The 27,260-nt window shown below is 37.5% G+C and overlaps 1 protein-coding gene across 1 annotated transcript; it reads right to left on the bottom strand.

Annotated features, from left to right (window-relative positions):
- Nucleotides 1–850: 850 nt before the first annotated feature.
- On the bottom strand, nt 851–21,806 carry LOC113175417 (nucleosome assembly protein 1-like 2). The gene is made up of 2 exons (XM_077793641.1): nt 21,618–21,806; nt 851–2,182 (listed from the first exon to the last, which is right to left on the bottom strand). Exons 1-2 carry the CDS (start codon nt 21,804–21,806, stop codon nt 851–853), a joined length of 1,521 nt encoding a protein of 506 aa, XP_077649767.1.
- Nucleotides 21,807–27,260: the final 5,454 nt, after the last annotated feature.

Genomic DNA, 27,260 nt, shown 5'->3' on the forward strand with positions numbered 1-27,260 from the left:
AAATCCTTCATTTGGCATTGTCACTCCAAAATCCTTAGAAACACAGTGCTTAACATTTATAATAATTTTATTCTGGAATGAGCAAACACGAGGCAATAAAGCTTAACTAACAATGTAAGGTAATCCATTTACGAGAAAGATGAAAACAATCCAGAAATGAAAATGCATACTTTAACCCATCTAGAAGAAGTACATGGTACAATTTATGGCAGGCCTTAGGAGAAATGGTTTTAAGCATAATGCATTTAATTTATTATTAAGCAATAATAAAACTAGGTTTTGAGCAGATAACTATATCACATAAACACAGGAGCCTATAAACAAAGTGACAGTTTAAATGTGGACTTGCTGCAAATTATTCTTATACTAGCAATTTCTCAAATTAGAAATCAAGTGTAATTTAGTTAGTATTACTTGCTACATATCTATAACAAAAAGATGAAGGCACAGCTAGCACAACAGATTAAAGCCTCTTGAGAGGGCTTGGGGAAAGGAGGCTATCAGGTTTTATTGATTCAAAGGAGAGGAAAAACCAAACATATAAATCTGCTACAAATTCTGGTAATTTTCCATAGCTGGAGACTAATAGTAACCTGACAAAAGCCATGAATTTACAATAGTAAGTTATTCACATGCTTAGAGAGCTCACCTCCTTCTACATTTCTTGACAAAGTTTAAACCACTGTAGTGTTAGGTGAAATGCATTGCTAAATATATATAAACATTATTTTATATGAAAGTACCAAGAAGAGATACAGACACTAAGATTGCAGGTGATTTATGATTAAGTGTTGGTTATTTTAACTGCCAGTTATTAAACAGAGGGCTCACAAATTCCAACCATTCTACTTCAGCGATCAATGTCTTCTGCCTGGGAGACCAGGTCTTGGACTTTTGCACCATCAACTGCAGCCACCTGGATCTCCTGTGTGATTCTGTCAGAAGTCAGGTTGTTACATTCTCTGAACATCCCTTCTTGCTCAGCCTCAAGAGCTTCTCCTGTGAAGTATAACACAGCTCTTGGGATGACAAAGGTGCGCAAAGTGTGAGCAATGAAAACATCTTCCTCATCCTCATCAGCATCTAGGCCCCATTGGAGAGCATTGAAGAAATTGAAGAAGGATTCTCGGGGAAATACCTGGGTCGTGGTACGCATCAGTCCCCAAAACCTGTGCCTCTGCTTCTTCAGGACCCTTTGCACAGTGACATTCTTTCCCTCCTTCCAGTCTATTTTGCAGCCAATGCAATGCTCCACCGCAGAACCCCTAAAGGGGTGGGGATCTGAGTAATCAAGCTTAGACTTGAGCATGTATGTTTTGGTTAGCACCTCATTCGTAAAGTAGTCATTGGGTTCAAAGTGAAATTCCAGCGTGAAGGTGAGAGGCTCATCAGGTTTTGAATACTTGACTTTCACGTCTTGCAAGAGCTTCAGAATAGGCTCATCATATTTCTGAATCAGGGGAGTGATCTCCTGTACATTCTTTAAAACCGTGAGCCAGAAATCAGGGATCCCTTTAGGATCTTCTTTCTCTTCGTCCATATTATGTCCCTCTCCTCCTCCATACTCCCCAAATACCTCCTCAACGTCCTCAAAACCCTCCTCACAATACTCCTCCAAGTCTTCATACTCCGAATTCTCTTCTGGACCATACACCTGAGCCTCAGAGTTCTCTGCCACCTTATAGTTACAGTCTGCGACCGTGGATTTCACCTCACATTCCTCTTTCGTGGGCTCATACAATGCATTGATGATCTGACGTCTCTTTTCCAGTAAAGGCCCATAGATCTTGGCAAATTTCCTCTCGATGGAATGAAATTCCTTGAGGTACTTTGCCTCCAGGCCGGCGGATTTAGCCTGAAGCTTTTTGAGAGCGTACACTCGGCACTTAACTGCCAGAGGCAGACTCTCAATAAAGTCCGCGTCTAAGGAGTACCCCGGCAAAAGCTGCGGAGAGGCTGATGCTGCCACAGCGCCCAGTAATGGACCCACTGCACCGGCTGCGCCTTGTTCTCCGAGCCCTTCCATCTTCAGCTTTTCGACGGGAAAAGACTCACCAAAGTGAAGAAGACGGCTTAGCCTGGTCCGTAGGCACCAGCGGGGGCCAACACAGAGGCGGAAGAGGCAACGGCTGCTGGAGAAGCTGGCGTAAGGTGGAGCACGCCACGGAGGACGAGGCGGGCGCTATAAGAAAGCAGGCGTAGGGCTAAGGCAGAAACAGCCCACTGAAGACCTTTTCCACTAGCTGCCGTGGCAAAAAGAGGAGGTGCGGCACAGAAAACCCTCTGAACTCCTCTTTTGGCTTCACAGCTCACCCTATTTGCTGAATGACGGTGATTGACAAGGTCTCTTCCAATTAGTGACTAGATCCAGCACATCTCTAGCGCCACCCACCTTCCCAGAGGTAGCAGCTCCAAGACGGGAGGGGGATTTACTGAAGAAAATTCGGGAGGGGAGGAGCTGGTTGAAACTGAACAGTAGTTTCAAGAAAGCCTGAGAAAATTAACCAACAAAAAAGGAGACCAGAAAGGTGACTCAAAAGTCTTCTGTTCAAATACATGAACAAAGAGAAGGGAGAGAAACACCAAAATATTAAGAGTGGAAATCTTTAGGTGATGTGATTCCCCAGGGATTTTTAATTTTCGAATTTTGATTTTTCAAAATTTCTTTGAAGGTGTGCATTCTTTTTAGATTTGAGCCAAACTAATATTATTTCCTGGAGAGGAGTGGGTGAGATGGAATGAGGATGGAAGAAAGAGAAGACCTATGGTGACTGGTGCCCACAGTCGAATGTATATATGACTAGTTAATACTTTAACTCTGGGTTATCAACATCCCAGAGTATTACTGCTGAATTGCCAATTATGTTTTGTCCATGATGGTTATTTTGGAGTCAAAATAAAAGGATGCTCCAATGTGATGTTAAGGAAAATCAAAACATTTGCCTTGAAATTCTGAATAGATTGTAAATATTTAATGACCCAGCACTAGAGAAAAGGTTAAACACATGATCATGTGTTCAGAAGATGACATAACATGGAAAATATCCCATTACAAATTCCCTAAGGTAAAGAAAACAGGGTGGCTTTTTGGGGGCGGGGGAGGGTGTGATACATCAATACAGATCAGGTATAACAAAGATTTTAATTGTTAAAGAAGATTTATTTCTGATTTAACAGTTTATTCATTAGTGTTGTAATAGTTAGGATGTCAGTGTATTTATTCACACATATTTAGATATGTGTGAATGTGTTTTAGTTTTAGAAAAGTATAATTACAGTATTGTTTTAGTGTTTCTCCTCACTTTATCTCACAGCCTCCCTTTTAGGTGATGGGTTTCTAAGGTGATTGGTGGTTTTATATTTGAGATGTTGCCTTATGCCATTTTCTGTACATCCAGATTTTCATTAAACAATCTTGATGAGAAGGAGGAAGAGGAGAAGAAATGAGATTTGTAGAAGAAAAAGAGGACAAGAATGAGATTATTCCCACTAGGGTAAATGGTCCATGTTAGGGAGTCATAAAGTTGGTAGGTATTGCTTAAATAGAATATGAAAAAAGTTGTTTTCCTCAAAAAACTATCATATCAATAATCAACTACTCTCTGTGTGTGCTTGCACATGTTCAATTAAAACACATTGCACTCTTCAAAATTATGATTTAAAAGATTATCTATTGGTATTTAAGTAATTAAAATTGTTTAGTAAATAACATATGAAATCAAATGAAGAATACATTCATTTACATGACTTCAAAATTGTAAATTTCTCCTTATAGTCACAAGGAAAACATCTTTAACAGTACATGAAATTAAACATTGTTAAGGAGAAGTAATCAACATATACTAGGATTCACCCTTATCAACCAGCAACTTTGGCTATAAATCTTGTTCTTATGTTCATGAAATTAAACAATAATTTCTCTCACCACCTCAATAATCTTGACACTTGCTGCAGTAGTGCTGAATTAAGACTTCTGTGCTGTTTTAACAAGTATCAGAATGCTATATCTGGAGATGCAGAATTTGGGATAATTTAAATTTTTTCTTTTGTATGCTTGTCAGTATTTCTGACCTATTAGTTTTGCAAATGATGAGGAGAAAAGAATGGAGTCCCAGCCTTTTCAACAGAAAATAACCCACCTCCCTTCAGAAGGAGCCCAACTCAAATATGGATTTGGTCATGGGAAACACTAATTCACTACTTTTAGTGTCTTCTGCCCCATTTATATGTTTTCTTTAAATATATGCCTTGCATGCTCCAGGCATTTCAAAACACTTTAATTCCATAATTTATTTTCTAAATAACAGCAGGCTAAAATTTTTGGAACTCTTATCAACCTAGAAATATGTTACTGTATTAGTCAGGGTTCTCCAGAGAAATAGAACCAATAAGATAGACCAGATAAATAGATAAAAGATTTATTAACCATCAGGAGAGGAAAATATGCATTTATATTTTCTTTTATAATCATATAATTGTCTTTAAAATTACTCTTTGTTTTTTCATGTACTTTGAGAAACAAAACTAATTTTCAGAGGATCAAGAAGTTTAATACAAATCCTCATGATACCCAAGTACAATAGTAGAACACAAGTAACACTACTAAACTCCTTCTGTTTAAACTTTCATTTGGGTTGCTTTTTATATATTATCATTAAAGAAAATGTGATTTACACACATTATAATTCCAGAATGTTTTAGGAAGCTTTGATTGGCATACAGTAATAATTCAGTAACTACTGCTAACTCCTACTTTGCAAAAGATTTGTTTTGTATAGTGCAGCTTGTTTTATCTAGTTCATCCTTCATTTAACTATGAAAATTCTTTATCTTTGCTCTCTTATAGAACTCTAATTAGCTGAAAATGGAAGTCCTATATAACACTATAATAATTCTAATTCTAAAATGATGGAATAAAAACAGAAAACCAGACCAACACTCTAATTCACACTAAGAACAGTGACAGTAATATCAAATATACACTTGCTGGTCAATTTGATTGATTGATTGAATGATTGATTTCAGAAACATCCTTCAGTAGGTGGTATATGGAAATATACCTTACCAAAAAAAGGGCAACTTAAATACTATGGTCTAGGTTTAAGATATTAAGTTTAGGGAACAATGTGTGGGCTTGAAGAAAAACAAAATCTCCAATGAATCGATTGGGCTATCTTCTAAAGACAGCATAGCTAATACAAAAAAAAAAGAAAGAAAGAAAGAAAAGAAATGCGTCCCCCTTGGAATATATTTATAGTAGAATGAAGAAAATAACAAATTAATGTGGGTCTGGATTTAAATTCTTTATACATAATGGTCAAGGGGTTTTGCTGGGCTTTTAAATCCCCAATATACTCATACCACTTTGCCATCAAAAACACCATCTCTATGAACCTCCCCAAAATAAATGCACAGACATTTTTTTTTCCATAGACGAAATCACACCATTCCTACATCTTACATAGTTTATGTTTACATGTTGTCGTTATTATTAACCACATAGGACTAAATAACAAAAATTAAATCCTATATATAACTTTAGTTATTTTTTCACATTATAAATTCCCTCTCCTTCATGGCTTTGCTGTATATGAACTCAAAATAAACTTTTGGAAAACAAATGACTTATATATGAGTTTATAGGTAGAGAAATACCTTATTTTCAGACTTTAAGTGTTCTCACCACAAAAAAAAGATAAATATGTGAGGTATTACATACGTTAACTAGTTCTATTCATTCTACACAATATATATGTTTTCAAAACATATGGGGCTGTAGCTCCGTGGCAGAGCACTTGCTTAGCATGTGTGAGGCACTGCATTTGATCCTTAGCACCCATAAAAAACTAAACAACAAAAAAGCATGCTGTCCACCTACAACTATTAAAAAATTCCCTTGATGTATGTGATAAATATATACAACTTTAATTTGTTTAGTAAAGATAAAAACTATAAAATTATTGTAAATAAAACTTTGTATTCCTGCTTAAAAAAAAGAAATTGCTTAAATCCAACAAGTATTCCCAATCTTTTTCAAAATGTGTTTTATAAATGCCTTTTTATTTGGAACCTGAGAGATTTATTATGAGTCCATGACTTATTATGAAATCCTCACCACATATTTTCCCCATTCAGCTTCTTCATCAGAAAATGAAGCCCTGAGTCATATAATGTTGGGAATAAATCACAAATTTCCCAAGTCCCTCCTCATGCTTTATAAAGACTAGTTAAATTTACAAAACTCATCCAGGAAAACTTCTCAAAATTTGGTGAATGATAATAGTCTTGAGAAAGAGAACAGGCAGGTAATCTACTACTCACAGTACTCTTCTGCCTTACATAAACAATCTAACAACACCAATATAAGAAAAAGCCACTGACAATGATGGATCAAGATAAAAAAATAATAAAAAAAAACCTCTGTAGGATGGTTGTGTGATGGACAGTGTTCAAAGCACAAAAATGAGCAAAACACTCCCTTATCTTGGCCAGTAGGAGTAACTGCTTCTACATTACTGATTATAGTTTGCTCTATAATCATATAGACTATGCGCTTGTGCTTAGCTTGCTTACGCACTCACCTGAATTGCCTAATGCAAATAAAAATCCAATAATAAATCCTTTTTTAAAAAATTATTTGTAGTTGGACACAATACCTTTATTTTACTTATTTATTTGTATGTGGTGCTGAGGATTGAACCCAGTGCCTCGCATGTGCTAAGCAAGCACTCTACTGCTGAGCCACAACCCCAGCCCCCCCCAATAATAAATCCTTTTAAACAGCCATTGTTATGTGAGTGCCTGAGACCATCCCTAAATTCAAAGATCACTACTAATCACAGGACTTGGCATGTTATAGACTAATTGCTAAGTTTTATTTTAGTGAAAGGATACAAAGCAAAATCAGCAGAGGAGAAGGGCTCATTGGGTAAAGATCAGATTCCTCTTTGAGTGGTATCGTACTATACACAATTCCTCCAACAATGAGTTGTGACAACTCCTGTGAAGTGTTGTCTAGTGGAAGTACATAACATACTGATTTCCCAAGGTTTTCACTAGGGGTTAATCACATATGCACCGTCTTCCCAGCACATACAAAATTTCACACTCCCAGAAGAAAAGCAGGTAACTCAGCACAAACCATACTGTTTTTACAAAATATTTAGGCATAGCAAGTGTGTGTATCAACTAGGAAAGTTTACAATTAGGGCAGGAAATTGGATACCCAACAAATCCCCAGACCAAGAATACAAATTGCAAGCAGGTTTTTCTGTGTGTAGCAGCCTTGGACAGGCTATGTTAACTCTCTTTTCCACAATTCACCCCCAACCTTGGTTCTTGGACAGGGTGTCTTCATCAGTAAGATCCCAGTCAGCAGGACAAGAATAAATCTGTAGTATTGATCTCAGTTTATGCCCTTTAGGGGTCCTGCATTTAGCCAGTCCAAAAAAAAAAAATCCATTAACCACAGAGATCTACTTTAGACAGCTAAGTGTCTTTCTACATGAGTTTTTGTATTAACAATTTTTAGAGCATAAGTCAACCAATAAAGTATAGCACAACTCTGACCAGTAAGTCAAAGCTGACTTGAATGCCTTCCAAGGCTATAGCAACATAAAAACAGAGCACACATGAGAGAAGAACAATATCAGAGGGCATGAATGTTACCCCTGTGCCCTCTGGTATTAGGCAATTGTTAGTTCATCCCAAGGAAAGCACACATAACTCAGAATGTACAGATTAACAGGACCTCCAAAGTGACTTCCCCCAAAGGCACATCTTCCCAGGATTTTCAGTCTAGTCTAATTAATTCATTGTAGTCCTTGGTTTTAGACAGACTGCCTGAAGGCAGTCAGTTCCCCAAAATTTTGTTTGTCCATGATGTCAGTACATCTGTCTTGTGTCGATACACAATTCAGATGTGATCTTCATAGAAAATGCAGGATCTGGGACCACCCATACTGTCTTATAATCAGCATTGTCAGATATGATCTTAGGCTCAGCAGTCAGTTTGAATTCAAAGCACTCTCAGTAGCTTGAAGATAATACTTATGCTTTCACTGGGGAGGAGAAAGCTTCTAGGAGCAGTTCTGACAAACCAAGGTCTCTGGTGCACCTTATCCCTCCTTACCTGCCTCTCTGGGAGCCTGTTCTCTGTTGTTTTTTCAGTTGTTACAACTGAAACAGTTGTCTCATTCAGTAATCATAATTTACATTTTTCCCAATCATTTTTTTGGTCTCACCTGGATGATTCATCTGGATAAATTTTATTCAAGAAGGACCAAAGTATTTTCATGGAAAAACAATTGTTTTGATCAAAGCCTAGATTTTCAAAAATGTTCAAAATGTGTTTATACAGTCTCTACCTCTTTTGTCCTGGTCATTTATCCAATGACAGTCAAAAAAAGGATCATTTCTTTCTGAAAATATCCGTATTGAATATTTAAACTATGTTACTAAGGTGTGTTTAACAGGAGAAAGACAAGGAAAGTAGACTTTGGCAACCAATCCACAATCACAAACTGCAGCTAATCCAGAGTCAAATAGAACAAGTCAACAATATCCAGCCATCCTTAAAGAGTCAAGTGTCTAATTTGTCATAAGTAGGTAGACATGTCACAGCCCTGTGCTATGCTTCTCTTACTTGTAACTTTCAGCTAGAATTACAAGTTCAGAATATAATTAATCTCTGTATTGGAAATGAACTACTCAAAAGTTCTTCAAAAATTCTGTTAAATGGTCACATTAGAAAAATCCCTGAGCAGCCATATGTAACCCAGATAGTTTAGTCAACATCCAGGATGCTTTCACAGTATATATGGTCACAAAGAGGAATGTCTTAAATCTGCAAGTCTTGGTTTGTGTTCTGCTTTTCAAGTGGAGGAGCAATTTTATCCAGTTTCAATTCCGAACAGTTAGTGTTGAGGCTCAAATGGCATACAGAAAACAGCATCAGGTTTCAGATTAGAGTCAGGCATAGGCAATTAGAGACTGCAAATACAGAAGTTCAACCAAGTCAGAGGCTTTTCTTAGTCATCAGCAAAGGAGATACCTTGAAGGACCAGCTGTGTTTCAAGTTCAAGTACCAAGCAAGGTTTTCCTAAGCTCTTTTTACCTTATCATTAGAATCCAAATTGACTTCAACCATATGCACATCAGGACAAAAAAAGTCAATAGGCTATGGTGGAGAAACATTTCACTTCAACATGAGCTTATATTTTTTTAATATTTATTTTTTAGTTATAGGTGGGCACAATATCTTTATTTTATTATTTTATTTTTATGTGGTGCTGAGGATCGAACCCAGTGTCTCACGCATTCTAGGCAAGGGCTCTACCACTGAGCCACAGCCACAGCCCTTCAACATGGTCTTATTAACAAGCTAAAAAGTAATTTTTAAATATTCTAATGGTATATCTCCATCTGGATTTGCCTATCTTCTCACAATGTCTATATCTCTTTGTATAAAGGCTGTAATAAGGAATAGTCATACCAAAGATCATGAGTTACATAAATTTGTTCTCTTCCTTATGCTGAGAGTTTAAGTACTAATCTGCCCACCATCAGGTAAAAGCAAGGGAATTATGTTGCATTAACCTTTGTAGATTTCCCTGATCATGATCATCCTGCCACAATTTATGAAATTAAATGCATATACATTTAAAAACTTATTTTTATACATCTTTTTGTTGCTGAAGGACCTTTATTTCATTTTTTAATTTATATGCATTACTGAGAATTGAACCCAGTGCCTCACACATACTAGTCAAGCACTCTACCACTGAGCCCCCCAGCCCACAAGCATTTAAATTTTATGATAACTTTTATTATGCTTCCACATATAATAAACAACAACGTGGAAAGGTGATTTTTTCTCATTTTTTAAAATTTTAAACTAATACAAAAAATATAGAAGTAGTTATATATTTGTGTAGGACCATGTAATGTTTAATACATGTGTGCATTGCATAATGTTAAAATCAGGTTAAACATATCTATGTCCTCAAATAGTTATCATTTGTTTATGCTCAAAACTTTCAAAATCTTTTCTTCTAGCTTTTTGAAATGGACAGTACATAATTGTTACGTATAATCCACATACTGTGAAATGGTATCTAAGAGCTTCTTGCTTCTATCTAACTATAACTTTGTACCCATTGATCAGACTTTTCCCATCCTTTTCTCCTCTACCACTGTCCTGGCTTTTGTTAACGACCAATGTACTCTCAACGTCTGTAAAATCAATATTTTTAAATTCCATATATAAATCAGGTGGTACTTGTCTCTCTTTGACAAGCTTATTTCATAATAACTTAACATAATAATCTCATAATAAATATGTTATCTCAGATGACTGGATTTCACCCTTTTCATGGCTACATACTATTTCTTTGCATATGTACCATATTTTCTTCATCATTCATCAAATGATAGACATTTAGGTTGTTTCCATTTCTTGGCTATTGTAAATAGTACTGCAATAACCATGGTAATGCAGATGTCTCTTCAACATACTGACATCATTTCCTTTGGGTATATATCCAGGTGAAGATTGATGGATCTTTGGTAGTTCTATTTTTAACTTTTAAAGGAAAGTCCATACTATTTTTCATAATGGCTGCACTAATTTAAATTTCCATCAGTGGTGTGCAAGTATTCCCTTTTCTCCACATCCTTTCCAAAATGTGTTATATCTATTGCCCAGTTTTTAATCGTTATTATTATTTTTTGATATTGAATCTTTAGAGTTCCTTATATACTCTGTATATCTGGATTTCAACTCTTGCCAGATGGATACATTGCAAATATTTTCTCCACCCTGTAGGCTGTCTCTTCACTCTCTTCAGTGTCCTTTGCAATGCATATATATATTTTTTTTGTACCAGGGATTGAATTGAACTCAGGGGTGCTTAACCACTGAGCAACATCCCCAGATCTTTTAATTTTAAAATTTGAGACAAGGTCTCACTAAGTTGTTTAGGGCCTTGCTAAATTGCTGAGGCTAGCCTCAATCTTGTGATTCTCCTGCCTCAGTTGCTAAGTTGCCAAGGCTGGCTTTGAACTCCCTGTCCTCCTGGCTCTGCCTCCCAAGATGCCGGGACTACAGGTGTTGTGCAACTGTGCACAACAACAATACCGAATATTTTCATTTGATGTAATCCCTTTTGTCTATGGTTGCTTTTGTTTCCTATGCATTTAGGGTCTTGTCCAAAAAATTCTGCACTATCAATACTCCATCATATATGTGCAGGGACCAACTTCCTCAACAAGACCTCTAAAGCTTAAGAAATAAAATCAACAATCAATAAGTGGAATGCTGTCAGGTCTGGGGCTGGGACTGGGGCTCAGCTTTAGTGCACTTGCCTGGTGTGAGTGAGGCACTGGGTTCAATTCTCAACACCACATGTAAATAAATAAAATAAAAGTCTATCAACAACTAAAAACAATTTTAAAAAAACAAGTGGAATGCTTTTGGACAGCAAAGAAAACAATAGAGTGAAGAGAGAGCCAATAGAATGAGATAGAATCTTTGCCAGCTACTCCTCTGACAGGGATTGAGACTCAAAGTCTCAATGTCAAAAAACAAATTAATCAATAAATGGGCAAAAGAACTAAAAAAATTCTCAAAAAAAAGAAACACAAATGGCCAAAAAATATATGAAAAACTGTTCAAATTCTCTAGCAATCAGGAAAATGCAAACCAAAACTACACTATATTTTCATCTCATTCCAGTCAGAGTGGCAATTACCATGAATATGAATAATTATAAATGCTGGTGAGGATGTAGGAGAAAAGGTACATTCATACATTTTTGGTGGGAAATTAGTACAACAAATTTGGAAAGCAGTAGGAGATTCCTCAAAATAAGAACTGGAACAAGACAGGGATGCCCTCTCTCTCCACTCCTATTCAACATAGTTCTTGAAACTCTAGCCAGAGCAATTAGACAGACGAAAGAAATTAAAAGGATACAAATAGGAAAAGAAAAACACAAACTACCACTATTTGCAGATGACATGATTCTATACTTAGAGGATCCAAAAAACTTTACCAGAAAACTTCTAGAATTAATAAATGAATTCAGAAAAATAGCAGGATATAATATCAACCGTTGAGAGCCACAGCCAAAGGGGCCCCAGCAAACTTCCAGCTGCCAGCAAACTTCCAGCTGCCAGCTGATGATTGGCTCACAGCGGCCCCAGCAACATCTAGCTGATTGGCTCCTCTGCGGTGATGTTCATTGGGCTGTTTCCCCGCCCTTCAGACTGCCAGCTCATGATTGGCACATAGCGGCCCCAGCAACATCTAGCTGATTGGCTCCTCTGCGGTGATGCTCATTGGGCTGTTTCCCTGCCCTTTCAGACCACAGAGCTGCTCATTGGGGGACTTCTTTGGCTCCACCCACGCGACCCAGCCAATCGGCCTCAAGAGCAGGAGGATATTGGGAGGTGGAGAGGCTTGTGTTGGTGTGAGCGGCTTGTGGGAAGCCGGTGGTGGCAGTTGGGCTCTGAGGGTTTTTTCCTGAGGAGCTGTTTGGTTTGGCATGCGTGGTTCTAAAAATAAAGTTAGTTTCTTTTGACAAGTGGCTCCTGAATTGTACCCAGCCAGACTGCAGCAATCAACACCCATAAATCAAATGCATTTCTATACTTCAGTAATGAACCCTCAGAAAGTGAAATTAGAAAACTACCCCATTCACAATAGCTTCAAAAAAATTGGGGAATCAATCTAAGAAAAAGAGTGAAAGACCTATACAATGAAAACTACAGAACACTAAAGAAAGACATTGAAGAAGAAATTAGAAAATGGAAGGATCTCCCATGTTCTCGGATAGAAAGAATTAATATTGTCAAAATGTCCATACTACCAAAAGCACTATACAGATTTAATGCAATTCCAACTAAAGTCCTGACAATATTCCTCATAGAAATATAATAATGTGCTCTCAATGGATTCTATTATCATATCATCTTGGTTTGTTTGGGACACTTTCTTCTTCCCTTGTTTTTCATGTTTTCCATGTGTCTTCCCTTCTAGCAGTGTAGATCTGCGGTATTACAGTTTCTACCGTATAATCTTATAGTGTCTCTGGAGGTTCCAATGTCTCACCTTTAAGGGGGAGATCAATATTAACAGCACCCAATGCAAACAATATACAGCCTTAAACCAAATAGCTCCTATTTAGATAATTACAGTTTTATCACAATAAACAGGAATTATGTGTTCAATTATTATCTGCAATATAAACAATAGGTTTACAAAAGTGTCTACAGATTCTAATGGTGGACATTGGGAGAAATGTGGGGGGGGGTGTAGTGTGTGATGTTCATGAATTAGGAGATAAGAATATAGAAGTACTAGATCATAGAAAGAGTGAAAGATGAATCAAAAAAAGTTGGCTCTTAATAGGAGAAAAGATAGAAGGAGGTGGCCCAGTGCAAGGCTCTCTTCTGCCTCTGCAACAAAATGGTAGCTGTTAACACACCTACCAGGGATACCACTAGTGTACCTAATCCTGCAGGTACCTTGGGGATGGTATTCTGGATCCTGGCTGTTATCCCTAGATGAAAGCAGCCACATCTGTACTTGATGGCAGGGTAGTGTCAATCCTGTAAGTACCTTAGTGTTGGGCTTCCAGCCGTGGACCAATGTCCCAAGATAGAAGCTGCTACAACTAAAGATGATGATAGCAGCAGTGGGGGTCACTGGAGAGGGTGTTGGAGGTATCCCAAGATGGCAGTGACCACTTTTGGAGATATGGCTGAATGGGCAAGCTGAAAGATGTCTTTGAGCAGTCTCTTGGAGATGCAGTGCTATGGTGTATAGGCATGGTCCTCAGTGCCATGAGCAGTCCTGTGCCAGCGCCTGTGCCTGGGCTCCTCACGGGTTAAAGGGGTGGTCCTGGGCCTGGGCTTGGGCTCTGAGCTGATCAGCAAGACTGTCCTGGGCCTGCCTGGGCTCCACAGAAGTCAGCAAGACTCCATCCCTATTTCTTTGAGGAATCCCCATGCTGCTTTCCATAGTGGTTGTACTAGTCTACAGTCCTATCAACAGTGTACAAGTGTACATTTTCCTTCAGAGCCAGTATTTATTGTATTCATATTACATTCATATTTTAAATCATTGTTTAAAAAATGGAGTGAGATGAAATCTTAGTGTAGTTTTGATTTCCCTTTCCCTGATTATTAGAGATGTTGAAATTTTTTTTCATATATTTGTTGGTCATTTGTGTTTCTTCTTTTGAGAAATTTCTGTTTCGTTCTTTTGCCCATTTATTGATTGGGTTATTTGTTATTTTGGTGTTAAGGATTTTGAGATCTTTATACATTTTGTATATTAGTCGTTTACCAGAGGAGTAGCTGGCCAAGATTTACTCCCATTCTATAGATAGATCCAACCAATCTTTGACAAAGATGCCAAAAACACAGTGTATAAAAGATAGTCTCTTTAATACATAGTGCTGGGAAAATAGGATATGCATATGCAGGAAAATGAAACTGGATCCCTACCTTTCACCACATACAAAAATTAACTCAAAGTGGATGAAAGATCTTAATTTCATACTTGAAACTGAAATTATTGTAAGAAAATTTAAAGTAAACACTTTAAGACATCTGTATAGGTAATTTTTTTGATAAGGAAACAGAAGCAAAAATACAAATGGGGTTAAAGCAAACTAAGAAACTTCTCCACAGCAAAGGAAACAACAGAATAAATAATGTATAAAATGTGAGAAAATATTTTCAAACTATTAACCTGACAAAGGATTAATATTCACAATCTATAAGGAGCTCAAAACGTAATGGTAAAATAATAATCTGATTTAAAATGGGCAAATGATTTGAAAAAACATTTCTCAAGATATACAAATGGCCAACAAGTATATTTGAAAATGCTCAATGTCACTGATAAACAAGAAAATGCAAATTAAAAAACAAAATAAGTTATCATCTCATCCCAGTGAGAGAGAATGGCTATAATTAAAAAGGCAACAACAAATATTGGTGAGGATGCAAAGGGAAAATTCATGTACTATTGGTAGGATGATAAATTAGTAATGACATTATCGAAAATAATTTGGAGTTGTTTCAGAAAACTAAAAATATGACTACTATATGATCCAGCTATCATACTGCTGGGTATATATCTAATGGAAATGAAGTCAAAGAAGTACCTACATTTTCATATTGTGAAGCAAATTCACAATAGACAGAATATGGAATCATCTGAAGTGTCCATCAGTGAATTAACTTATAAATAAAATGTTATATGCACATGCACACATATACCAAAATACATATGATGGAATATTATATAGCCACAAAAAGAATGAAATTCTGCCATCTGAAGCAACATGGATGGAACTGGAGAACATTCTGTTAAGTAAAATAAGTCAGGCACAGAAAGATAAATACTATATATAATTTCTTATATATTAAAGCCAAAAAGTTGATTTCATAGAAGTAGAGAGTAGAATAGTGGTAGCTAGAGATCAGGAAGGGTAGCATTATAAGAAGATAGAAGGAAGTTTGTTAATGTGTACCAAAATACAGTTAGTTATATGTGAGGAGTAAATTCTAATGTTCTACAGCACAGTAGGGTAATGATAATTCACAGTGATTTACTATACATTATATAAAGAACTAGAGGAGTGGAATTTGTAGTTTCTTAAGAGAAAGAAATGATAAATGATGGGGCTGGGACTGTAGCTCAGTGGTAAACTGCTTGCCTCACATGTGTGAGGCACTGGGTTCAATCCTCAGCACCACATAAAAATAAATAAAGATACTGTGTGTTCATCTACAAAATAAATATTTTAAAAAAGAATATTTAAAAAAAGAAATGATAAGTATTTAAAGAGATGAAAATGTTAATTTTCCTGATTTCATCATTGCACATTTTTGCATATATGTATCAAATTATCCCACTGTATCCCATTAATATGAACAAATATTATATGTCAATAAAATTTAAAACAAAAAAGCAAGACCTTGGGGATTAAAAATTAGTACATAAAACCTAAAGGGGTAATGATTCCCACTACTTCTCCATTTCAATTGCCCACTTTTTCCTGTTCTTAAACCTAGAAAAAATAAAATATTATTACTGATGGTCCACCATATTCAAAAGTTCACCATACCCAAATATTATTAAAATTCTACCCAAGTAATAACTGGTAATTTTTTGCTATTATAGATTTGGATATACCCTATTTAGTGCCTATTTTAACAGCCTCTTGGTTGCAATTTGCCTCCAACTCCAAAAGGAGACAACATACATTTTCTACGTTATCCATGGGGTACCTCCACAGCTCTGCCTTATTACAAAATCTTTGCACGCAAGAATTTAACTGTTTCTGCCTTTCTCCAGAACACATATGTCATTACATTAATAAGACATTCTCTTCCAAGGAGATTCATTTGATACACTCATTAAGAACATACAAATTTTATTTAGCTTCACTGATGCCAATGGTTTCAAATCAGTCTATCCCAAATTGAACCCCCTCTAATAAAAGGTTCTATCATCTTTCCAAATTAAAATCAATAGACATTCCCATAGCACTTTTGAGGAATCCCTCATTGTAGAGGCTTTCAAAAATTCTCCCCACGCCTCTCAGAGTCCTTGGCCACTTAGGTCAATTATAATTTGCCCAAGGGCTTCTAATGGAAAAATGCCACCCTTATCTCCATGCTATACACCTTTAAAACAGAAATGTCGACTATATTCTGGGTTCTTCTAGAAATAGAGACTTTCACAAACCCTGAGCTTCTGACTCTCCATATCCAGCTGCCCATTATTCTCTGGGCCCCAGAAATATCACCCTGCAAGCTTGGCATGATTATCAAGGCCTCCTTAATACAAGATGGAGACAAACCTGGGCCTTCTGACACACTCCATTTGCAGGAGGGGATGGCCTCTCTGTCTTCAGTCCCTTGCCACATGCCATATACTGGATGATGTCACCCCTGCCCTATATCCTTTGGCCCCCTGGACAATTCCTTGGAATTAATAAAATAAACAGTAATGGGATTTTGTATACTATAGGAATGACATTATCACTATCCTAAATTATGGAGCTCAATTGAATGTTCCTGCTTTCTATCTTCTATCTTTCTAGCTTCTAGCATCTATGTTCTATGATAATGGATGATACCCAAAGGACAGCACAATTGCCCATATTTTGGGTGTTTACCTTAGCACAGAATGTATTGGCCTAAAGTGGTTTCATGTTCACATTTGTTACAAAGGTTGGTCCATTGCATTAGAATTCTCCCATTCAGGGTGAAGAACTCTAGGAATATCTTGCCTCACAGATACCCAAAATATAAGTCACAATCACATGTCTCTATACCAAGTAAGGCCACAGTACAAAGCCTCGACAGAATACTCCTTATCTTCTTTGGAGTTATAAACATCACTGATAGTAACCAAGGCATATATTTTACTTCTTTTTTTTTTTTTCATGACATATAAAATTTATTTATTTATTTATTTATTTTTTCATGTCTTTTTTTTTTTTATTGGTCGTTCATAACATTACATAGTTCTTAATACATCATATTACACGGTTTGATTCAAGTGGATTATGAACTCCCGCTTTTACCCCGTATACAAATTGCTGTATCACATCAGTTACCCTTCCATTGATTGACATATTGCCTTTCTAGTGTCTGATGTATTCTGCTGTCTGTCCTATTGTCTACTATCCCCCCTCCCCTCCCCTCCCCTCCCCTCCCCTTTTCTCTCTCTACCCCTTCTACTGTAAATCATTTCTTCCATTTGTATTCTCTTGACTTACCCCTCCTTACCTCTTATATGTATAACCCTGAGGATCGCCTTCCATTTCCATGCAATTTCCCTTCTCACTCCCTTTCCCTCCCACCTCTCATCCCTGTTTACTGTAAATATTCTTCTCAAGCTCTTCGTCCCTACCCTGTCCTTGTTTACACCCCTTATATCAAAGGAGTCATTTGGTATTTGTTTTTTAAAGATTGACTAGCTTCACTTAGCATAATCTGCTCTAATGCCATCCATTTCCCTCCAAATTCTATAATTTTGTCATTTTTTAATGCAGAGTAATACTCCATAGTGTATAAATGCCACATTTTTTTTATCCATTCATCTATTGAAGGGCATCTAGGCTGGTTCCACAGTCTTGCTATCGTGAATTGAGCTGCTATGAACATCGATGTAGCAGTGTCCCTGTAGCATGCTCTTGTTAGGGCTTTAGGGAATAGACCGAGAAGGGGAATAGCTGGGTCAAATGGTGGTTCCATTCCCAGCTTTCCGAGAAATCTCCATACTGCTTTCCAAATTGGCTGCACCAATTTGCAGTCCCACCAGCAATGAACAAGAGTGCCCTTTTCCCCGCATCCTCTCCAGCACTTATTGTTGTTTGACTTCCTAATGGCTGCCAGTCTTACTGGAGTGAGATGGTATCTTAGGGTAGTTTTGATTTGCATTTCTCTGACTGCTAGCGATGGTGAGCATTTTTTCATGTACTTGTTGATTGATTGTATGTCCTCCTCTGAGAAGTGTCTGTTCAGGTCCTTGGCCCATTTATTGATTGGGTTATTTGTTATCTTATTGTCTAATTTTTTGAGTTCTTTGTATATTCTGGTTATTAGGGCTCTATCTGAAGTGTGTGGAGTAAAGATTTGTTCCCAGGATGTAGGCTCCCTATTTATCTCTCTTATTGTTTCTTTTGCTGAGAAAAAACTTTTTAGTTTGAGTAAGTCCCATTTGTTGATTCTATTTGTTAACTCTAGCGCTATGGGTGTCCTATTGAGGAATTTGGAGCCCGATCCCACAGCGTGTAGATCATAACCAACTTTTTCTTCTATCAGATGCCGTGTCTCTGATTATATTTTACTTCTTAAAATACACAATGCTGCCTCCTCAGAAAAGACATTCAATAAAATGTTCATGTCACTGAGAAGTCCCAGACAACCAATTTAATTAAGAGATATAATGGTCTCCTCAATACCTATTCAAATTCCATGCAGTCTGGTAAATTGAACTACAAATGGATTTCTCTCTAACTCTAGAACTTAATCTCCTTTAATTCAAGATCCCTTGGTGACTCGAATCTCATACCAACTTTAAAAACGTTTCTTAAGGCCCTTTCCTATATTTAAAGGGGGATATATTTCACCTATACATATGTAAAAAAATCATTATATATGAGGTCTTTTAGTAATATATACCTCTATATTTACATAATTTCAATCATGCCATAATCTTACAAGGTCTGGATGCCAGATCAAGGACATGTACTCTCCTGGAATCCATTAACCATAAATTACCGTACAAACCACACAGCTGTCTATCTGATATGAAGCCCACTTAAGTCTAAACTTTCACTTCCTAAAAAAAGCTTCCCAAATGTTCATGTTTTAAGGGGTGGATAATAAATCTAGGCTTTATCTTACCCCTTTCAAGAAATTAAAATTAGTACCTCAGAGCCATTCCCACAGTGTGGACTACCTAAAAAGAAATAGAAAACTCTACTTAGTATATAAAAAACACATTCAGAGATAATAATAAAATCATTACCATACCCCATTATGAGAAAACCATATAAAGCATATAATAAAACATGCTAGAAGAAAATAAAAATTAGACAACAAAAGCCTGTCAAGTATTGCTGTATAGCCTGACTATACAGCTGAATATACAGTCAACATTCTGATAATTATAGGTCTGGGTGTTTTTCATTAGTTTATGATGTAGAGGCCCAATCCCTCTGAGCAAGCCATTGTTTCAACCAAACATGGTAAATACTGAAGCCCACATGCCATTAAGTTTGACTAATACAAGCCCCACACTCAAAGAATTCACTGGTTTGCCTGTCATGGACCAGACCAAATGGAGGCAGAGGGCTCATTGTAATTGGCCAAATTAGATGGCCTGCCTGTAGGCTAAGGCTAAAGCCCCAACATTAGCCACAGATACAATAATTAGAAAACAACTTGATATCCTATCAATATCATATACCCAAATCAGGGAACCATATAATTTAAAACCCATTTACAACAGAACTCCTGTCATTATGCAACTGGGAAAAAATCTTGGACTATTGAAAACTTTAGATTCTGCTACATTTAATGGAATCTTTTGTGCCACACATGTCCTGGTGCTTTTTTCATTTACAACACCATCACCAATTCCAACATCACTTTTACTAGCTGTATATACACAAACTTCTTGACTTAACATATATTTACAGGTCAAATTTCCAGGCCCAATATTGCCTTCAAGTTACACAAGCAACCCAGCCTTGTTATGATACCACAGTGACACCCTCTGGTGTGTTATAAGCACTCACATTAAATCCAAGTGGGTATTGACCTGGAAAAGATATCTTAGTCCCACCTCAGATGACTTTATCCTGGTCCAGGTTTTCACTGATAGAGATGATATTCTATCAGATGACTTTACCTCAGCCCAAGATATTACTGCTTGAAGTGGCTCTTAAACGCTGTGATGGAGATAACTACAATCTGGACACTAAAAGCTCTAGCCCAGCAGTATCAGTGACTTCTATTCCTCACTGACAAATTGGACCCAATACATTTATTTCTTTGCTTTCCTTCAATATTAGAGATTTTATGTTTCCTAAGCTCACTGTCTGCTTAGCCCATGATCCTTCAATGTTCATTGCTCTCTATAGTCCCATGACTGAAGGGAAATCTGATAGCAGTTACCGTTATCTGTGTCATTATAAAAATTAAAAGATATTACTGTTTTCCCTAGGAGGCAACTATCTCATCTCAGTTAACTCTTCAATCCCCTAGAGAAAGGACTACCTACGCCTCCCACCTTGTAGGAGTAATTTCCTTATAAAAGACAAGTTTGAAATTCCAACAGGGTTCAACCCCGGGCTGCTAAACTGGAGGGCCCCCAGGGAACAGGGAACAGGGGACCTTTTCCCTGCACACATCCGGAGCCCCTTCTGAGGCTGCACACTAGCCTGAACCAGGCTGTGAAGGGCAGGCGAGCCTCTCCTGCTGTGTAGATGACTTTAAGGCAGCTGTGTCCTGTGGGATCCCCAGGATCACCTAGTTTACTCAGTTAGTAGAAATATTATTTAAAATAACAGTATTTGAAACAATGTTAATACCTCATTTCAAAGGAAATCATAACTTAACAGCACATCCATATGGTAGATTATTCCAGTTATTAAAATGATCTAACAAAATATTTTAAATCTTTTAATAAAGCCTTTTAAAAAGAATTTAAAAAACATGTAAACACACTTATAACATATAAGTCATTATAAAGAACACTAATATATATATATATATATATATATATATATATATATATATATATATATCATATGATCAAAATGATATCAAAACGTGTCCAAAGAAAACTCACTGGAGAGACTTGCTTCAAATAATCAACAGTAGGAGTGTGGTGAGAAAAGGAGCGTGGCTTGCTGGGTGTCTCTAGCCTCATGTTGGCAGGAGAGTTGGAGGGCCCACAGGGACTGGCCTTGGCCTCTGCCCTATAAACACTTGGATCCCCGACTGCGGCTACGCACTGGCTGGACCCAGGATATGAAGGACTGATGCGCCACCCTCTCTCATTGCCCCAGTTTGCTGGCCTGTTTCAGGCCAGAACCCCGTGGGCTGCCAGATCTCATGGTCCACCCCTGTCCAGCCCTGGCGAAGGCTGCATTGAGGATGTGGTGCCTTTCGTGTGGTGTGGCGTGGCGTGGCGTAGCGTGGCGTGGCGTGGCGTGGTGTGGCGTGGCGTGGCGTAGCAAGAAGAATGGCCCCTGCCAGAACGCCATAGAGCCTGGCAGGGGCCTCAAGGTCCTGAGAGAGTGGGTGGACGCTGGAAAGCTGGGCCAGGCGTTAGACCCGGGGCTGTCCAGATCAGGGCCGTGGGTGACCTCTTGTTTTTGTTTGTGTTTTTCAAGGAGACCACGTCGTCCTGATGAGACAAGGCGTTAGGTGTTCAGGAAGGTGAGTGAAGTCCCCATCGACGACAAGGGGAGTTTAAGGCCGTCGAGGGCCGGTGGGGGCGGCAGGGACTTGGCGGTCGGTGAGGGACCAGTTAGTGGCCAACGGGGAGAACATAAGGGAGGCAGGAACGGTTAGCGGTCCCTGGGGGACTGTTAGAGGCTGACCCGGCGGGGGAACGGCTAGAGGCCGGCGGTGGACAGATTTGCCGTTGGGAAAACCGTTAGAGGGCGGTGGGGGTTAGAGGGCGGTGGGGGAGGCGGTTCGCAGCCATCAGGGAACAGTTACCAGCTTGGGGGGACTGTTAGAGGCCGGCAGAGGGTGGGGGCTGTTAGGGGTCCATGGGGGAACCGTCAGAGGCTGGGGGTACCGAGCGGTTCGCTGGGGACGTTTGGCAGGTGCGGAAACCAGGCCTTGGCGGGGGCCTGTTGGGGTCCGTGGCGGGGACCGTTAGGGGCTGGGGGTGGCACTTACTGGCCCACGGAGGTTGGCAGTGTTTGGGTGGAACCGTTAGTGGCAGGGACGGGTTAGGGGCCAGTGGGTTGGGACAGGGCAGGGGTGGGGACGGATAGCAGCCATCAGGGCGAACTTGGGGGTCCAGGTGGGGGAAGGGTGGTTAGCAGCCATGGGGTGCAAGAGTTAGCAGACCATGTTCTGCTGGTGTGAGTTCTGGCCAAGAGAGAAACAGCCGAGGAAGGCACCACGTTGGGCTCAGTGGCCGCCGCCTTGGGGAAGGTTCACTGGCCCTTGTGTTTCTGCAGAATGAGAACACTGCTCTCAACTTTCCCCCAACCCTTAAAAGAAAACTGCTCCATCTGGACAGTCTAGATGTAAAGACGTTGACAAAATATGATAAAGTAGAGAGAGAAAATAACGTGTTTTGTAAATGCCCATTTGTTTTAAAAAATCAGAAACATATTCTGGAAGAGACTTTGGAGTTGTTAGGTAGACCACCTCTAGCAGCCACATCATGTTTGTTCAGTGGGTTAGAGGACATGGAGCAGAAGATTGTGAAAAGGAAGAGAAGGTCCTGTGCCAGGCTGGTCAGATGTAAAAGATATTTTTCGTATTATAACCATTATTTTGAGTGTCCATTTTATTCCCCATCCATTATTGTATATACAGATGACAATGCTAAGTATTTTTTGAAATATCTAGTTTTTATTCTAAAGTGCCTAATACATGTCAAAATTAAAAGTGATAAAATATAACACATTTTGTAAATTTCATTTTGTTAAAATTCTTATGAAATTTTTTTAGGGGAGTAGCCCAAACCCCTATTGAGTAGTACACATTGTGTGCTAGTTCTCCAGAGAAGGAAAGGGAAAGAACACCATACTGATGTACATATAATGAGGCAAGAGAAACCATGGTTCCTTATGTCTATGCATTTTGTTTCACTTTACTGTGTACATAAGGTTTATAAAGGACAAATGAGTCTAAATCTACACCTAGTCTTTCTAGATATTAAAAGAGGTTGCCAGTGTCTGACAAAAGAAGAATTAGTAAACAATTTTGTATGTTTTATGTTAAATTCCTAAGAAAGATTTTCTTCTGAAAATTTTAGCATTATACCCTACTGGGTTGATGAAGGTCCAGAATGCTTTCATTTTTTAAAATTTATTCTAATTAGCTATATATAAAAGCAGAATGCATTTCAACTCATTGTGCACAAATGGAGCACAACTTTTCATTTCTCTGGCTGTACACAATGCAGAGTCACATCATTTGTGCAATCATACATGTACATAGGGTAATAATGTCCATCTCATTCCACCATCCTTCCTACCCCCATATGTCTCCCCTCTGCATAATCAAAGTTCCTCCATTCTTCCCTTGTCCCTCACTTATGGATCAATATCCACATTGAAGAAAATATTTGGCCTCTTGTTTTGGGGTGATTGGCTTGTTTCACTTAGCATGATATTCCCCAGCTCCATCAATATATCTGCAAATGCCATAATTTTATTTTTTTAAAGCTGAGTAATATTCCATTGGTTATATATACCATAGTTTATTCATTCATTTATTGAAGGGCATCTAGGTTGGTTACACAGTTTAGCTATTGTGAATTGAGCTGCTATAAACATTGACTGCATCACTGTGGTATGCTAATTTTAAATCCTTTCAAACTGCTTTCATACTGCTTTCCAAAATGGTTGCACCAATTTTAATCCTACCAGCAATGAATGAGTGAGTGTACCTTTCCCCCTACAATCTTGCCAACATTTATTATTTTCTCGATAATTGCCATCCTGACTGGAGAAAAATGAAATCTGAGAGGTTTTGACTTGCATTTCTCTAATTGCTAGAGATGTTGAACATTTTTCATATATTTGTTGATCAATTATATATCTTCTTATGTGAAGTGTCTGTTTGGTTCCTTAGCCCATTTGTTGATTGGATTATTTGTTTTTTTCTTGGTGCTAAGTTTTTTGAGTTCTTCATATATCTTGGAAATTAGTGCTCTCTCTGATATGTAAATGGTAAAGATTTTCTCCCATTCTGTAGGCACTCTCTTCACAATATTGATGGTTTACTTTGCTGAGAAGATGCTTTTTAGTTTGAATATATACCATTTATTGATTCTTGATTTCATTTCTTACACTTTAGGAGTTTTGTTAAGAAAGTCAGGCCCTAAGCTGACATAAAGATTTGGACCTACTTTTTCTTCTAGTAGGCACAGGGTCTCTGGTCTAATTCCTAGGTCCTTGATCCACTTTGAGTTGAGTTTTATCAGAATGCTTTCACTTTAGAGAAATGAAATTTTCAAATTAGAACTATTGTTATATGTGTGCAGTTTCAAGAATATTGTGTACACAGTGCACAAATTAAGTCTTTACTTGAAACATCTAGTCTGTCTAGATGTTTAGAAGTGTCCAGTGTATGTTAAATGTAGAGATGGTCAAATGTCAGTTTGTAAATATCTTTTTGCTAAAATTCATATGAAATATTGTATTTTGGTAATGGAACTGTTAAACTATTTCTCTGAGCAGTATAATATCATCTATACTTGTTTAATAATGAGGAGGTGTGAGGAAAGCAGTTGGAAAAGGGAATATGTTAGTGTGTTCATATTTGGACATTTTCAGACATAATTTTTAAAATATTTATTTTTTAGTTGTAGTTGGACACAATACCTTTATTTTATTTACCTTTATGTGGTGCTGAGGATCAAACTCAGGGCCTCACACGTGCTAGGCAAGTGTTCTACCACTGAGCTACATATAACCCAACCCCCAGACATCATTTTTTTATGTTTTGTTCATTTTGTGTTGATGTGTCTATAATAGACAAATGAGTTCCAATTTTGCAACATCTAGTCTCTATATGTTAAAGAGACTGTCAATGTATGACAAAGTAGTAAAATTAGCACATTTTATACATTTTGTGTTGAAATTCATAGGAAAGTTTGTCCTCTGTAAATGATTTTTGGATATGAATTTTTTCAACCATCTTTAAGCATTACATATGCCTATGCTTATCCAATGGACTGAAGTTAGAGAAAAGGGAGTGGGGAGGGAATGGTTGAAGGCCAAAATGATCCTATTAAAAGATAACTTAGGGGCTGGGGCTGTAGGTCAGTGGTACAGATCTTGCCTATTATGCATGAGGCACTGGGTTCGATCCTCAGGACCACGTAAAGGTAAACAAAATAAAGGCATTCTGTCCATCTACAATTACAAAAAAAATTTTAAAAACTCAATTATAGCTACTGTTACATATATTTTTATTGTTGTAACATAAACAGACTGGTGACAAGCAATGAGATTAAATCAATAATAAAAGGCTACCATTAAGAAAAGCCTGGGACCAGATAGATTCCCAGCTGAATTCTACCAGAAATTTAAAGAACTAAATCCAATCTTCTCAGATTATACCAAGAAATAGAAAGTGGACAACACTCACAAATCCATTAAATGAAGTCAATATTACCATTATATCAAAAAAAGATAAGGAAATTTCAAGGAAGAAAAACTATGGACCAGTATCCTTAATGAATTTAGATGTTAAAATTCTTTTTTTTAATATTTATTTTTTTAGCTTTAGGTGGACACAATATCTTTATTTTATTTGTATGTGGTGCTGAGAATCGAACCCAGTGCTTCACGCATGCTAGGTGAGCATACTACCACTCCAGCTACATCCCCAGCCCTAGATGTTAAAATTCTTAATAAAATATTACAAATTTATATTCAGAAACATTAAGAATATTATGCAACATGATCGAGTTGGTTTCATCACAGTGATGAAAGGTTGGTACAACATATACAAATCAAAAAATATAATACATCACATGAGCAGAATTAAAGGAAAAATCACACAATCATCACAATAGACGCAGAAAAAACCTTCAACAAAATTTGGTACATATTCATGTTAAAACACTAGAAATTAAGGATAGAAATAACTTACTTCAACAACATAAAGGCTATACATGACAAACCCAAAGCCAAAATTGTACTTAATGGGGGTAAACTGGAATTGTTTCCATAAAATCAGGAACAAAACAAGGATGTTCGCTCTTTTCTCACCTATTCGATACAGTACTCAAATTTTTATCTACAGAAATTACATAAGAAAAGGACATAAAAGGGATACAAATAGAAAAGGAAGAAGTTAGATTTTCATTGCAGATGATATGATCCCATACTTAGAAGATCAAAAAACTCTACCAGAAAACTTCTAGAACTGATGAAAAATGCAACAAAGTAGTAGGCTTTCAAAATCAATATCCAAAAATCAAAAGCTTTACTAAACATCAATAATGACTTTACTGGAAAAGAAATCAGGAAAAAAACCCATTCACAATGGTCTCAAAAAATAAAATATCTAGGAATAAGCCTAACTAAGGAGATGAAAGACCTCTATATTAAACTCATGAAGTACTGAAAAAAAGAAATTGAAGAAGACACTAGAGTATATAAAGACCTTCCATGTTCTTAGGCAGAATTAATATAGTTAAAATAGCATAGTACCCAAAGCAATCTGCATATTTAATGTAATCCCCAACAAAATACCAATGAAATTCTTTATAAAACTAGGGGGAAAAAGTCCTAAAATGCATATGGAAGAATAAAAGACCCATAATAGCCAAAGAAATTCTGAGCAAAAAGAATAATGCTGGAGGCATCAAAATATCTGATTACTATAGAACTAAAGTAACAAAAACTTCATGGTATTGGCATTAAAACAGATACATAGGGGCTGGGATTGTAGCTCAGTGGTAGAGCGCTCGCCTAGCACGGGCGGGACCCGGGTTCGATTCTCAACACCACATA

The sequence above is a fragment of the Urocitellus parryii genome, chromosome X (genome assembly GCF_045843805.1).
Source record: "Urocitellus parryii isolate mUroPar1 chromosome X, mUroPar1.hap1, whole genome shotgun sequence".
NCBI classification, from domain to species: Eukaryota; Metazoa; Chordata; class Mammalia; order Rodentia; family Sciuridae; genus Urocitellus; species Urocitellus parryii.

Excerpts from the sequence above, each read along its gene's own strand:
- LOC113175417 (XM_077793641.1), bottom strand. The coding sequence starts at position 21,806 with ATGGCGTTCTGGCAGGGGCCATTCTTCTTGCTACGCCACGCCACGCCA. Across the intron at positions 2,183-21,617 it reads GGGGTTCTGGCCTGAAACAG|CGCCCGCCTCGTCCTCCGTG; the intron begins GCCAGCAAACTG and ends GCTTTCTTATAG.